The following is a 15,253-nucleotide window of genomic DNA, read 5'->3' on the forward strand; positions in this document are numbered from 1 at the left end:
CACCATGTCCTGACCCAGGAGGACCGATTCTCGGGTGAAACAATGAATTGCAGGATTCCCCAGTCCAGGTCTAGCCCCCACCCCCCTCCAACGGAGTTTCCCAGCCGTTACTCGGGGGAGGAGGAAGGATGGAGGCCAGGCGAGGGAGGGACTGGGGGGAGCCACTTGCTCAGCCGCATTTGCCTGAGACTGGGGGCTGATCCAGCTTGGGGTTCCCCCCTCCCCCGTGCGGAGTGACTCCCGAGCAGCCCCATTGAGCTGCATTGTAGGGCGCCGCTGACTGCAGCCGGGATGAATGAAGCCCAGTCCCGCGGGGGGGGGGGGGGCAGGGAGCTTTTCTCGGAGCTTTTTCTGCAATCTTGAAAGGGTTAAAACAACCGAGCTGTTGGCTAGAGAGGCCGAGAAAGGGAGAGGGCGGAAGTTGGAAAGAAGACAGGGGAGGGGCTCCAAACACGGAAGAGCGCGGGAAGGTCCCTTCCCAGTCAGTCTTTTCGGTCCCCGCAGAGAGGAATTCGGCTCCCGCTTCGTCTTCGGGGCAGGGGCCCTTTTAAATCCTTTCCAAAGGTGACGTTCTTCTCTGTGGAGGTTTCCCTCTCTCAGCCCCCGGGGGAGGGTGGCGTCCGGAGGCGCCTGCCGGCGGTGGGGTGTCTTCAGGGCTTGCAAGGTGGCTGTTTCCCGGGCGGCCTCCGGGGGATCTGGACCCGCCAGGCAGCGGGTAGGTGAGGGGGGAAGCAGACCAGCATCATCCCTGCATCCCGCCTCCTGGAGGATGTGAAGGTTTTATCCGAGATGCATTGCTAATTGTTTTATGTTTGTGACGTTTCTTGTAGTTTTTGTACTGTTTTATCAGGTGCATTTTCTCTACCGAAAGTCACCTTGAGTGCCATTCCGGGGAGAGGGAGCGGGATATCCCTGCATAAATAGCCACGGTGGGCAGGGTGATCATAATGGGAGGAATCATTCGTGCCGATGGCCTTCCGGAAATAGCAGGCATTTGAGCCAGTGCTCCCCCCTATGATGATGGGGGGGGGGGGGCGCGTCTTTTATTTATTTGCTTTAATTATCGAACAAAATTTAAGTCAACCACTACCTTTAAGACAAAGTTTTATTTAAGCTTTTGTGTGCAAGCGCACTTCAGACTAGTCCAGGTTTTTGCATTTTGTAAGTAAGGAAATATCAGTCTCGACCTGTGCAAGTTTCTTCGTAAGGTTGATGGAATTTCATTCCATACAGCTTAATGCCCTTCATGAAGATAGATTCAGGTGGGTAGCTGTGCTTGCACATGAATTTCATGCCCTGATTTTTCAGTCATAAAAGTGCTGCTGGACTCAAACTTTGTTCAAATCAACTCATCTGTCCACCTGGCTCTACCTTAATTATAGTCTGCCATTTAATGGGACACAATGCAATCAATAGGATGGTACTTCCAGTAAACTATGAAATAGAATTTGGGTTGCAGAAATCTGGAAAACAGGATTGAAGGAAAGCATAACTGTTAACATGACCCAATAAATAATGCAAAATTACATAGTAAGATACAAATTATAGCAAACTATACCTGGGAATATAGATTCCAATCCCCAATAATTCATCCAAGTAACTTTGTGAATTCATTTGTACAGTGCTACCCTATTACCTGGGTAGAGAAGTCCTCTTCAATAATTAAGTCTTGCTTAGTTTGGGGAAAGGCAAACACATCAGCTTGGTCTAGTAGTTAAGGAGTGGTGGACTCTTAACGGTTAAGCCCTTACCCGTCTCTTTGTCCTGGGCTCCAGTTTACCTTGAGATCTTCCTACTAATAAATCGGAAGCCAAGCTTATAACACCTCCAACAGATTTTTTTTTTAAAGTAAATACTGGTGGTTTTGTTGCCTGGAAGATCAAACAGGCATATTTTAAAAAGTTTGATATGAAATATACCACGGTTATATTAATCCTCATCAACAAACTAGAAAGATACCCTTTCTGATTCACTAGGGTAATCCTTTTGTGATTCTTCACCAGGGTCAGTGATGTAACTCTTTCTTTTCTTCCTGCCCTTTTGGTATCCTTCCCTCACCCTCTTCACAGCCAAGTGAATAAGAGTGTCTTTCCAGAGTCAGAGACAACCCAAGAGGAAGGAGATGGAAGAGAAGGACGCTGAGGGCTCTGGAACTGGCAAGGCATCAAGGAAAGGTCCCCATCCCATCCCAGCAGGGAGTGGTGCTGAATTTTGGGCAAAAACTGTGCCAGAGATCTTGGCTCAGGACACTACGACCGCAGATGTACGCAGCCGATGCTTCCGGCAGTTCTGTTACCAGGAGGCTGATGGGCCCCGAGAGGTTTGCAGCCAGCTCCATGGACTTTGTAAGGATTGGCTGGAGCCAGAGAGGCACACCAAGAAGGAGATCATGGACCTGGTGATCCTGGAGCAATTCCTGGCCATCCTGCCTCAGGAAATGCAGGGCTGGGTGAGAGGATGCGGGCCAGAGACTAGTTGCCAGGCAGTGGTCTTGGCTGAAGGTTTCCTCCTGAGTCAGGCAGAGGAGAAGAGGCAGCCACAGCAGGTGAGGGGCTTTCAATCACTCCCTTAAAGCAATGTCCTTATCTTAAGGCTTCCTCCCCGCTATTTCTCAGTGTATGTGTGTGTTAACTGCCATCAAGTCATTTCCAACTTATGGCAACCCTACAAACATCCTCTCATTAACAGCCTTTTTCAGGTCTTGCAGACTGTTGCACATAGAGAAGTCCCCTTCTTCCCAAACAAAGGATTTCCCAAACAACAGAGGTACAGAAGAGTTGATGTGCAGATCTCTTTTATTGTTTTCATATTAATGTGGGAAGGAAAACAGCCTTTTACACCCCCTTCCTTCATTCTCCTTTGACCTTCCTTTACAGAACATAATCATTTTATACCTTCCTGTAAACAAAGGAAATTAAATTGATTGGCTACAAAGTTCTCGCTTCTGGCAATTTGTGGTTTCTCATTGGCTTAAAGAAACCCGTCTCTCTCAGGATGGGGTAATTCCTCAGGGAGTTCTTTGTTCTCTACTCCCAATCTCCCGTCTTCCTGGCATCTAGCATCTGCACGGAACTTTGTGGTTAGGTGTTACGAAAAGATGTTGCACAAGTTCTTTGTTTTAGATTTCTGGCTTGGTTCCAGAGAATGTGTCAGTGAGTACTATCTCTACTGTGTGGGTGTGATGGCTTCTTCAGGCTGGGGGGTCCTTCCTGAGGTAGGGAGAAAAGCTTTCCTTATCAAAGGATGCTAGCTGAACTTTGATAACATTCTCTTGCTAGAGAAATGTGCTTTGTGATATGCAGTGTGCTTCCTTTCATATCTATTATGCTTAGCAAGGACTCTAATTGAGACCCATTGTCCTTTGTTTCCCAGACTTTAAAGCAAGTCCTGCAAATATAATACTTTGAAGGTAACAGTTTAAATGTAACAGTAGTGCAAGGCAGTTAGAGCAAATGAGTTCTGTGATCTGGATTAGGTGGAAATCTATCTGGCACTCTGTCCATGCCCTAGTGAATCTGAATCTACATCCTACAGACTGCGGGCTGTGGCTTCCTTGATTGAATCAATCCATTGAGTGTTTGGTCCACCTCTTTTCCTGCTACCTTCCATCATTGCCTTTCTCAGTGACTCCTGTCTTCTCATAATGTCCCCAAAATGCGATAGCCTCAGTTGAGTCATTTTAGCTTCCAGGGAGAGTTGAGTATCTGTAGAAATACTAACTCTCCTCCAACACCACAGTGAATCAAGTTTTCTTCCTCCCAGCTTTCTTCCTTGTCCAACTTTCACACCAACACACAGAAATGGGGAATACTATGGCATGAATTAACTTGAGCTTGGTCACCAGGGACACATCCTTATACAGAAGAATCTTTTCTAGCTCCTTCCTGGCTGCCTTTACCAGTCTCAGCCTCCTGATTTGGTTGAATCTTTTCTAATTGTGGTGAAATTAGCTGAGATTTCTTTATGACAATCCATGTGTCTCCCTTCAAGCATGAAGGTAACAAACAGCATTTTGTTTTTCTAGTTGGGCTGGGTGCAGTATATTTTAGGTTTCATTGCATTGATGTTGAAGCCAAGGAATAGAAAATCTTCTTGACAAATTTAAGCTTCTTCATAAACTTCAATTTCTGTAATTCTCTACTAGTCATTATTTTTGTCTTCCTAGTGTTCAGCTGTAATCTTCCTTTATCATTTTCTGCTTTGGCCATGAGTAATTATTTCAAGTCTTCACTGCTTTCTACCAGTAATGTGGTATCATCTGCACATCACAGATTTTTAAGGTTCCTTCCTAGTTTTCACTCCATCTTCATCTAAATGTAATCCAGCTTTCCTTATGCTATGTTCTGCATATAAATTGAAGAGACAGGGAAATAAAACACATTCTAGTCTGGCAAACTTTCCAGTTGGAACTCCTTGTTGTGAAATGTTGAGCATCACTTGACTTGCATGAGGAATTAATGCAATGGTTCGATAGTTGCTATAGTCTTTCCCATCTCCATTTTGCGAAATTGGAAAGTAAAGTGAGTGTTTCCAGTCTGTGGATCATTGTTTTGTTTCCCTCTTTCTTAGCAGATTCTTCTTAAGAATTTGATGGTCTCCTTTTCTATGGATCTACTGATATCCCATCTACTCCTGGTGATTTGTTTCTCCCATTGTTCTCAGTGCAGCTTTACTTTCTAAAACTTTACCCTGTTGTTTGAAAGATTCTTTTAAAAAGAAATTTGTCCTCCTTTCATCTCTTTTTTATAATGCTTCATTGTTCCAGGTTACTGCAGCCCTGGTGATGAAGTCAGGGATGAGGAGTCTGGGAGTGGGTCAGGATCCATCTCCCCCCCCACCCTTCCTTCTTTACTTCCTCCATTCTGTTCCTTTACTCCTCTCCCTTGCTGTCCCTTCAGATGTGGGGAAGATCCATAAATGTGACAAACAGCATTTTTTCTCTTTTAGTTGGGGTGGGGTGCAGTGTATTTCAAGTTTTGTTGCATTCATGTTTGAGCCCAGGAATAGAAAATCTTGAAGAATTTAAATTTCTTCATCATCAACCTTCAATTTCTGTAATTCTCCACTAGTCATTACTTTTGTCTTCCTGAGGGTCACCTGTAATCTTCCTTTAGCATTTTTTGCTTTAGCCTTTATTAGTAATTATTTCAAGTCTTCACTACTTCCTGCCAGTAATGTCATCTGCATATCTCAGACTGTTAATATTCCTTCCTACCATTTTCACTCCACCTTCATCTAAATATAATTCAGATTTCCTTATTATATATTCTGCATGTAGATCTATTTCTCCATATTCTAACAGTGGCCTCTTGCCCAGAGTACATGTTGCACATCAGAACAATCGGATCTTGTGGCACATCCATTTCTTTAAAAAACAACCATACCCTTTCTTCATCCCCACAGTCAAGACCTTGGATGTCGGCCTTCCTGCCATAGTTGATACAGTAATAAAGCTTGGGGCACCGAGCGCGTCTTCTGGTCCAATTTTGGATTCTTTCAGCCCACTCAGCCTGGAAGAAGTCGACAGGATCCTTTTGGCTGTACGCCCTACGACTTGTAGGTTGGATCCGTGCCCGTCCTGGCTTATAAAAGCTAGCCAGACGTGGCTATGTGACCCACTACAAGGTATTGTCAACAGATCCCTGGTAGAAGGGATCTTTCCCACACCTCTTAAAGAGGCAGTGGTCCGTCCCCTCTTAAAAAAACCATCTGCAGATCCGGCCGTATTGGCAAATTATGGGCCGGAATCAAACCTTCCCTTTTTGGGTAAGGTTATAGAGCGGGCGGTGGCAACTCAGCTACAGGGATTCCTGGAGGACACTTCCGCACTGGATCCATTCCAGTGCGGCTTTCGACCAGGTCACGGGACGGAGACAGTTCTGGTCGCTCTCATAGATGACCTCATGCGACATCTGGATTGGGGCGGCTCAGTGGTGCTGTTGTTATTAGATCTGTCAGCTGCTTTTGATACGGTTGACCATCAGCTACTGACTAGCCGCCTTGCCGATGTGGGGATTCAGGGGTCTGCCTTACAGTGGTTGACCTCCTTTCTCCAAGATTGGGGACAAAGGGTGGTGATAGGGGAGGAAGCATCCCAGAGGCACTCTCTCAGTTGTGGGATGCCACAGGGAGCGGTCATATCCCCGATGCTATTTAATATCTATATGCGCCCCCTTGCCCAGATTATCAGGAGGTATGGACTGGGTTGTCATCAATATGCAGATGACACCCAGCTCTGTCTATTGATGGGCGGCCAGTCCGAATGTACCCCGGAAAATCTAGACCTGGTCCTTCAAGCCGTGGCTTCGTGGGTCAGGTTGAGCCGACTGAAACTGAATCCGACGAAGACAGAGGTTCTCTATCTGAGCCGGGGTGGTCCGGGGGGAGGGGTTCATCTGCCGGCTCTTGACAGGGTGCCATGAATACCGGCCCCTAAAGTCAGGAGCTTGGCCATGCTCCTTGAGTCCTCCCTTACAATGGAGGCCCAGGTAGCAGCCACAGTTAGATCCGCCTTTTTCCACCTTCGGCGGGCATGTCAGCTGGCCCCGTTCCTGGAGCACAATGACTTAGCAATGATGATCCATGCTACATATGAAGAACATATGAAGCTGCCTTATACTGAATCAGACCTTTGATCCATCAAAGTCACTATTGTCTTCTCAGACTGGCAGCAGCTCTCCAGGGTCTCAAGCTGAGGTTTTTCACACCTATTTGTCTGGACCCTTTTTGGAGATGCCAGGGATTGAACCTGGGACCTTCTGCTTCCCAAGCAGATGCTCTACCACTGAGCCACCGTCCCTCCCCAATGCTACGGTCAACTCAAGAATAGATCACTGTAACGCTCTCTACATGGGGCTACCCTTGACGCTAACCCGGAGACTACAGCTAGTGCAGAACGCTGTTAATGAGACTCCCTCGATGGGAGCACATTCAGCCGGTGCTGAAAGAGCTGCACTGGCTTCCTGTTGTGTTCCGAGTTCATTTCAAGGTGTTGGTGTTGACCTTTAAAGCCCTTTATGGTCAGGGACTTGTCTATCTGCGGGACTGCCTTTCTCCGCATATTCCCCAGAGAGCACTGTGTTCAGGGATGAAAAATCTATTGTCCATCCCTGGACCAAAAGAAGCCAGGTTGCGTACGACACAAGCCAGGGCCTTCTCGGTGGCAGCACCAGAACTCTGGAACGCTCTCCCGGAGGCCATAAGGGCCCTGCGGGATTTGTCTACTTTCTGCAGGGCCTGTAAGACCGAATTGTTTCGACAGGCCGTTGACATTGCTTGGAATACCTCCCCTGATATCCTATCTACACCTGGTGATTTCTTCCTCCCAATTGTTCCTAAAATTCTTCCATGTTCAGAAGATTCTTCTTGTAAGCACTTTGTCCTCCTTTTATCTCTTTTTTTATAATGCTTCTGTGTATTGTTCCTATATTTTCTTAGATATTTCTATCTCTAGATAGGTCACTAGGCTGGGAAGAAAACCAAGCTCTGATTCTTACACCTGTGGTTATAGCAGCTCTGATGGTGGAGTCAGGGATGAGGACTCTGGAAGTGGGTCGGGATCCATCCCTCCCCCCTGTTCCATTCCTTCTCTTATCCCTTTCCCTTGCTGTTGTTTCAGATTTGGGGAGGGTCCATGAACGTGGCAGCAAAGTTCTCTGAGGCAGAAGAAGCTCCATCAGAGGAAGGTCAGAGGGCGAACGCCCAGGAGCATGCCCGAGATGCCTTGTCAAGTGGTAAGGGGGCCTCCTGTCCAGAGGGGATTGGGGCACATGCTGGGAAGAAGTTCAGGACAGGAGGGAAAGGGAAATATTTCTGCAGACTGCAAAGAATGGAGTTCTGTGCCATATGATGTCACAATGGCCCATCCACTTTATGGGGGGTATACAGATTCATGGAGAGCAATTCCATGCTTATCTATATCAATGGAATTATGCATACCTCATCTTCCTTCCATTGGAAGGACTCAACGTGGCTCAAAAAAGAAAAGGAAGACAAATCTGGGTGCAGCTATGAGCCAAGGTTAATAAATAGAACCTCCATGTTCTCTTGACCAGCATGGCCAAGGCTAAGCAAGGTCATCAGATCTCAGAAGCTAAGAATGGCCAGCCCATATTACTTTTTGGCTTGGGAGACCTCCAAAGAAATTCAGGGTCTCTGTGCAGAGGCAAACTGCCTCTTAATGTCTCTTGCCTTGAAGAACACCATAAGTCAGCTGTGACTTGACAGCACCTTAGTCATACACACAAACACATCCTGTTCTGGGGCAGCGAATCTCAGAAAACCCATTTGCAAAGTCCAGTAATTTGGACTCTGTTCAACTGCTAAAATACTTTTCAGGGGCATCTGTGTGGTAACACTCGGAAAGAAGACACTGGATTAGGGAGACCAGACCATAGCCGGGCCCCCCATAAGGGTGGTGCAGCAAGGGGTGAACATGGTGCCATTTTGCAATGTATTGGCAGTATTTATAACCACCTCTCGGGGTTCATGGGTACCTGGGGCTTCTGTTCCACCTCTCCCACAGTTTCCTAAAACCTATTACCAATTTTCCTGAGCATAAAGAACACAAGATTTCACAACCTTGGGAAATGGGATGCATAAGCAAGATTGAGACAAGGAAACAAAGTAGGAATTTGAGGCTAAGATTCTTCCTTCCCATTTTGTCTCCCTTGCAGGCAGTGAAGACAGTTTATCAAACAGTTTTCTTTTCAGAGAAGTGGAAACGCCTTCACAACCTTCAGTCCAGGTAGGGAGGGATGAATGGGGGATAGTCAGGGCCCTTCCTCCTTTATCAGGGAAGCTTTTGCTATCTGAGGAAGAGAGGCTCTGGACAACACTACCTTTATGCATACTGAACTCTACATCCTGCACCCTCACAAACTACCCCTGTGGAGAGTGTAGTCTCTGTGTGCCATGATCTCTGATGAGGGAATCTCCTTTTTCTTTCAGTCTCCATTTTCCTTTGAGGAGGTGGCTGTGTATTTCAGCATGGAGGAGTGGGGCCTGCTGGATCCGGGTCAAAAAGCTCTCTACTGGGAAGTCATGCTGGAGAACTATGGGAGTGTGGCTTTTCTGGGTAAGGATCTTTCCTAAGTGCTAAAGGTGCAAATTACTGCCTTTGGGATGATGTATGATTCAACAGCAATATATATTTGTGAGGGCAATGCAGCTAATTGGCCACCACTGGGTGCCTTGAGAATTCAGGGTGGCCACGAAAGTGTTGTTCAGCATGGCCCGATAGAGTGATTCAAGCCACCCCACTGATCGAGGGCAGCTGAGGCCAGTGTCGCGGCCATCACCCAAGCCAGAGAGGGTTTTGTGGCCTGAGGTCAAGGCAGGGCTGTGGGACCCTCAAAAAGACTCTGGAAGGAGCTAAATCCTAATTTCCTCAGTTGTCAGCCTTTACAACATCCCCTTCCCCAGATGGGATTTTTGCCATCCACTCTGACTGTAACCTGGAAAAGAGCCAACCCCCTTAAAGTGGTTAGCCTTGTGGGCTTTGATTTAGACCATGATTCTTTCCTTCCAGAAGAGATTTCCCTCTTTTTTGGATTTCTTTCCTTCCACCATATAAAAATGATCTATTTTTAGAGCCAGTTTGGTGTAGTGGTGAAGTGTGCAGACTCTTATCTGGGAGAACCGGGTTTGATTCCCCACTCCTCCACTTGCACCTGCTAGAATGGCCTTGGGTCGGCCAGAGCTCTGGCAGAGGTTGTCCTTGAAAGGACAGCTGCTGTGAGAGCCCTCTCCAGCCCCACCCACCTCACAGGGTGTCTGTTGTGGGGGAGGAAGATAAAGGAGATTGTGAGCCACTCTGAGACTCTTCGGAGTGGAGTATATTGGCCACTGTGTGACACAGAGTGTTGGACTGGATGGGCCATTGGCCTGATCCAACATGGCTTCTCTTATGTTCTTAAAGAGCCTCCCCTGGGGAGGCAGCCAGAGAGCAAAAACGAGACTCTTTGCTACCTCTTTCCCCCGCCCAAGGTTTGGGCGGAGGAAAGAGGCAGCTCAGCCTCGCTCTCGGGGGGGATCACTCAGCCCCACCTACCTCACAGGGTGTTTGTTGTGGGAGAGGAAGGTAAAAGGAGATTGTTTGTTTAATTCGATTTATATGTTTGTGACTACTCTGAGATTCAGAGTATAGGGCAGGATATAAATCCAATATCTTCTTCGTCTACAGAAGAACACGCAGACCCAGAAAAGCCAGGGATACCTACTCAGCACTCCCCGATGCCTGGGTTTCTCTAAATCTGGCCAGCACCATCTCCCCCATCCCCAGGGAAGAGGGTTGACAACAAGGACATCCCCGTGCTGCTCTCAGGATCTGCCGAACTAGCTTCCCCATGCTCAGGTCACCCAAAGATGGCCTGTGGCAGAAGCTACCAAAGGCCCAAACAAAGCAGAGACCAGGAAGGAGCAGCCAGATGCCCTAAACCCGCACAGAATCGGGGGGTGGGGGAAGCAACAGCAGTGGCACTAGCAACCACACACAGCCTGGCCTAGGGAAGACAGGAAGGAATTCAGCAGCACATAACCAGTTCAACCAAAGAAATTTCAAATAACCAGAAAAATATAATATTATAAAATGATTAAAATAAATACTTCAGGCCAGAGCCATGCCCCAACCCACCCCCCAACAGAAACCCAACCAGATACCTATTCCCAAAGCAGGAGGAAAACTCAAGGTTTTCAAAAAGTTAAAAAGAAAAACCTACTTCTAAAAATCCTCTGGTCCCAACAATAAGCACAAGAAAGGAGGGATCTCACCAGTCAGATAAAATGAAGTCCAGGTCCAGGAACACCACCAGCCAGGCCACAGAGAGCAGAGCGGCAGAACACTGCCAGAAGCAGAAGCTCACACTCTCTATGGCAACACAGCAGCAATGGAGTCAAGGGGACAAGAGATGGTTAAATACCCTTTCTCTGCTCATGGACAGAACAGAACAGTGAGAATAAATTGTTCTGTTCTCTGACTGGATTGAGGGGGGAAACATGCAATTCCACCAGAGAATTGTAGTCTCTCCCTTCCCCCTACCTTGCTAGAGAAGAAACAACAAAAAAAGCAATCTGCAAAATGCATGGCTGTGATTGGTCAGGGGCCTCCCCTCCCCACTCCCCCCAGCCAAAGGTGGGAAAAGCCAAGGGAAAGGCAATCACCAGACTGCCTTTGACTTTTCCCATTATTTTCTGGCAATATCCAGAATTCAGCTATTCAGAATTCCAGAAACAGGCTAAGATGCCTATCCAGAATTCCCTAATTCCGGATATTGCAAAAAGACAGGTATTCGGCAGATATTTGGTAAACCCTTTATCGTATGCACAGCCCTACTAAGGAGAGCAATTACATAATTGCTTGGAATACAGAAACACCTTGTAGGATAAAACAGCCCTTACTTCATATCAAAGAAGTCACACAGGTGGGGAGCTATAAAAATGATAAAAGTCACAACCAAGCCCCTCTGATGCAGGAAGCTTACTGTACTTTCAAAGTGGATATTATTGTACACTTCAGTGTACAGCAGGAGGAAGGCACTGAAATACTTGGAGCATGGATGAAACTTCAGGAGCCGACCAGACCTCCTTGAGAGGATTCTAACAGGATCGATCTCTCTCTCTTTCTTCCAGCAGGAGATGATCAGAGGAATCAGGAGGATGAGGAACTGCATCAAGTGTCACCAGAAGAAGTCAAGAATGAAGATGTGAGAAGAAACGCTGGGATTCAAAGCAGGCCTCAGAGGCAGAAAGTCAGTTGCAGGGTGAAGAAGAGAAAAGACTCCATTCCTCGCCAGGGGCGAGATTTAGAAGAAGCAATTCACATGTTGGAGGAAACATACAAGTGTTTAGAGTGTGGAATGAACTTCTCAGATCAAACCCAATATAGTATACATTTTTCAAAGCATAGTATAATGAAGACATGTAAATACTTTCGGTGTGGAAAGTACTTCAGATACAAATCAGAACTCCTTGTGCATCAAAGGATCCACACAGGGGAGAAGCCTTTTGAATGCTCAGAGTGTGGGAAGAGATTCCATGACAATAGCAGTCTTCAATACCATCAAAGAACCCACACAGGGGAGAAGCCTTTTCAATGCTCAGAGTGTGGGAAGAGATTCACTCACAGTAGTAATCTTCATAGTCATCTACAAACTCACACAGGGGAGAAGCCTTTTGAATGTTCAGAATGTGGGAATAGATTCAGCCGCAGTAGCAGTCTTCAACAACATCAAAGAACCCACAGAGGGGAGAAGCCTTTTGAATGCTCAGAGTGTGGGAAGAGATTCAGTTCAAGTGGCAGTCTTCAAGAGCATCAGAGAACTCACACAGGGGAGAAGCCTTTTGAATGCTCAGAGTGTGAGAAGAGATTCAGTTTCAGTAGCAGTCTTCAAAAACATCTGAGAATCCATACAGGAGAGAAGCCTTTTGAATGCTCAAAGTGTGGGAAGAGATTCAGCTGGAGTGACAGTCTTCAAAAGCATCAAAGAACCCACACAAGGGACAAGCCTTTTGAATGCTCAGAGTGTGGGAAGAGATTCAGTTCAAGTGGCAGTCTTCAAGAGCATCAGAGAACTCACACAGGGGAGAAGCCTTTTGAATGCTCAGAGTGTGAGAAGAGATTCAGTTTCAGTAGCAGTCTTCAAAGACATCTGAGAATCCATACAGGAGAGAAGCCTTTTGAATGCTCAGGGTGTGGGAAGAGATTCAGCAACAGTAACAGTCTTCAGAAACATCTAAGAATCCAGTCAGCAGAGAAGCCTTTTGAATGCTCAGAGTGTGGGAAGAGATTCCATGACAATAGCAGTCTTCAATACCATCAAAGAACCCACACAGGGGAGAAGCCCTTTCAATGCTCAGAGTGTGGGAAGAGATTCACTCACAGTAGTAATCTTCATAGTCATCTACAAACTCACACAGGGGAGAAGCCTTTTGAATGTTCAGAATGTGGGAATAGATTCAGCCGCAGTAGCAGTCTTCAACAACATCAAAGAACCCACAGAGGGGAGAAGCCTTTTGAATGCTCAGAGTGTGGGAAGAGATTCAGTTCAAGTGGCAGTCTTCAAGAGCATCAGAGAACTCACACAGGGGAGAAGCCTTTTGAATGCTCAGAGTGTGAGAAGAGATTCAGTTTCAGTAGCAGTCTTCAAAAACATCAGAGAACTCACACAGGGGAGAAGCCTTTTGAATGCTCAGAGTGTGAGAAGAGATTCAGTTTCAGTAGCAGTCTTCAAAAACATCTGAGAATCCATACAGGAGAGAAGCCTTTTGAATGCTCAAAGTGTGGGAAGAGATTCAGCTGGAGTGACAGTCTTCAAAAGCATCAAAGAACCCACACAAGGGACAAGCCTTTTGAATGCTCAGAGTGTGGGAAGAGATTCAGTTCAAGTGGCAGTCTTCAAGAGCATCAGAGAACTCACACAGGGGAGAAGCCTTTTGAATGCTCAGAGTGTGAGAAGAGATTCAGTTTCAGTAGCAGTCTTCAAAAACATCTGAGAATCCATACAGGAGAGAAGCCTTTTGAATGCTCAGAGTGTGGGAAGAGATTCAGCTGGAGTGACAGTCTTCAAAAGCATCAAAGAACCCACACAGAGGAGAAGCCATCTGAATGCTCAGAGTGTGGGAAGAGATTCAGCTACAGTAGCAGTCTTCAAAGACATCTAAGAACCCACACAGGGTGGAAGCCATTTGAATGCTCAGAGTGTGGGAAGAGCTTCAGTCAGAATGGCCATCTTCAAAGACATTGAAGAACCCACACAGCAGAGAAGCCTTTTGAATACTCAGTGTGGGATGAGATTCAGTGACAGTAGCAGTCTTCAAGGTCATCTAAGGACCCACACAGAAGAGAAGGCTTTTGAATGCTCAGAGTGTGGGAAGAGATTCAGTCACAGTAGCACTCTTCAGCAGCATTGAGGAATCCATAGAGGGCAGAAAGTTTTGGAATAGAGATTTAGTCAGTGTAATTATCTTCAACTACATCTAAGAAGCCACAAAAGGAAAAACCATGAAACTTCTTAGCCTACGGGTGTTGAGCTCATTTGTTACAATGATCTAATAGAAATGTCACTCTTCCCTCTCTGAAAACACATTTCCTCACTACACTTGATCAGCAACATTTTTTCTCCACCACCCTGGAAGCATTTTTCCTTGTGAAGCTGGGTTTCTTCCTTATTTACAGCGGTTCATCCAAAATCCTTTGCATAGAATATAAAGTCTCCAAGGAACTGGAGCTACTGCCCTCAACAGTAGCTGAATGGACCATAAAAACCATGAATTCACTACAAATTCATCAGCCACCTGTCAATAACCAGTCCTCCTCAATCTGTCCTTTTCTCCCACCACCTCAGTGTGATTCATCCACACTAATCCACTCTCCTCCAATTTCAAGTCTGCACCCACTCCTTTCCTCACAGTTAATTCCTACTTAGAGACCTGACCTTTCATGAAGACACATATACACTCCACAGTGCTGATGTTCAAGCATGGGGGCTAACACCTAGGAGACCCAGGTTCATAAATCCAGCTCTGTTTTATAAGTTGCTGGGCGACTTTGGGCCAGTCACTAACTTCGCCTAATGTACCCTGCATGTTTCATTGGAGTCCTAGCACCTTCCTATTACTCCTTTGCTAGTGTAGGTAACCCCCCACTCACCCCTCAAGTCAATCAACTTGGAACAAAAGTTAGAGGAAACCACTAGCACGGAGTCACTCACTCAGCCTAATGCACCCTGCACAGTTGTTATGAGGACAAAAACCTAGATGAGTTAAATGATAGTTGAAGAAAAGCGAGGAAGAGATTCCTGGAAAATAAAAGGAGAAACTAAAAACCACCTTCCCTCACCCTAAGAGGTATATTTCTCCTCCCCACCTGTGGATTTCCAGCAGAATAGTTTCTAATTGGCAAAGGTGTCAATCTGTATATGCTAAACATATTGTAAGGATATCTGAATTAGTTTGAAGGTGGAGTAAAAATAGATAAAGGATTAACAACTTTAGTGTGGGTGTATATTTTGTATATTTGTGTGTGTGAGTGCACATCTGGAAATCATGCTGACCTCTGGTGACTGTCCCTACTGGGGGCATGGAGGATATTCCATGCCTCCAGTATGGACAGTTGAGTGAGGAGACAGTAGGGCTGTTGGGTGAGGAGAGGGAAATATTAAATAGTGGGGGGGGGGGGGAGAAATGAGAAGCATCTCACAAATCCTTGCCAGTTCCCACTTGGGAATACATCAGCCCCAGTCTACCCCCCCCCCCA

At 46.3% G+C, this 15,253-nt stretch overlaps 2 protein-coding genes across 2 annotated transcripts; both read left to right on the top strand.

Annotated features, from left to right (window-relative positions):
* The first annotated feature begins 452 nt into the window (after positions 1 to 452).
* LOC132567263 (zinc finger and SCAN domain-containing protein 23-like) lies at positions 453 to 11,706 on the top strand. The gene is made up of 5 exons (XM_060232951.1): positions 453 to 564; positions 2,070 to 2,545; positions 7,619 to 7,733; positions 8,676 to 8,746; positions 11,629 to 11,706. Exons 2-5 carry the CDS (start codon positions 2,123 to 2,125, stop codon positions 11,704 to 11,706), a joined length of 687 nt encoding a protein of 228 aa, XP_060088934.1. The 5' UTR covers positions 453 to 564; positions 2,070 to 2,122.
* A 184-nt stretch (positions 11,707 to 11,890) lies between these two features.
* Positions 11,891 to 13,742, top strand: LOC132567264 (zinc finger protein 658B-like). Its single transcript, XM_060232952.1, has one exon. The coding sequence runs from the start codon at positions 11,910 to 11,912 to the stop codon at positions 13,740 to 13,742; it is 1,833 nt and encodes a 610-aa protein (XP_060088935.1). The 5' UTR covers positions 11,891 to 11,909.
* The last annotated feature ends 1,511 nt before the right edge of the window (positions 13,743 to 15,253 follow it).

This window comes from Heteronotia binoei, chromosome 2 (assembly GCF_032191835.1).
Source record: "Heteronotia binoei isolate CCM8104 ecotype False Entrance Well chromosome 2, APGP_CSIRO_Hbin_v1, whole genome shotgun sequence".
Taxonomy (NCBI): domain Eukaryota; kingdom Metazoa; phylum Chordata; class Lepidosauria; order Squamata; family Gekkonidae; genus Heteronotia; species Heteronotia binoei.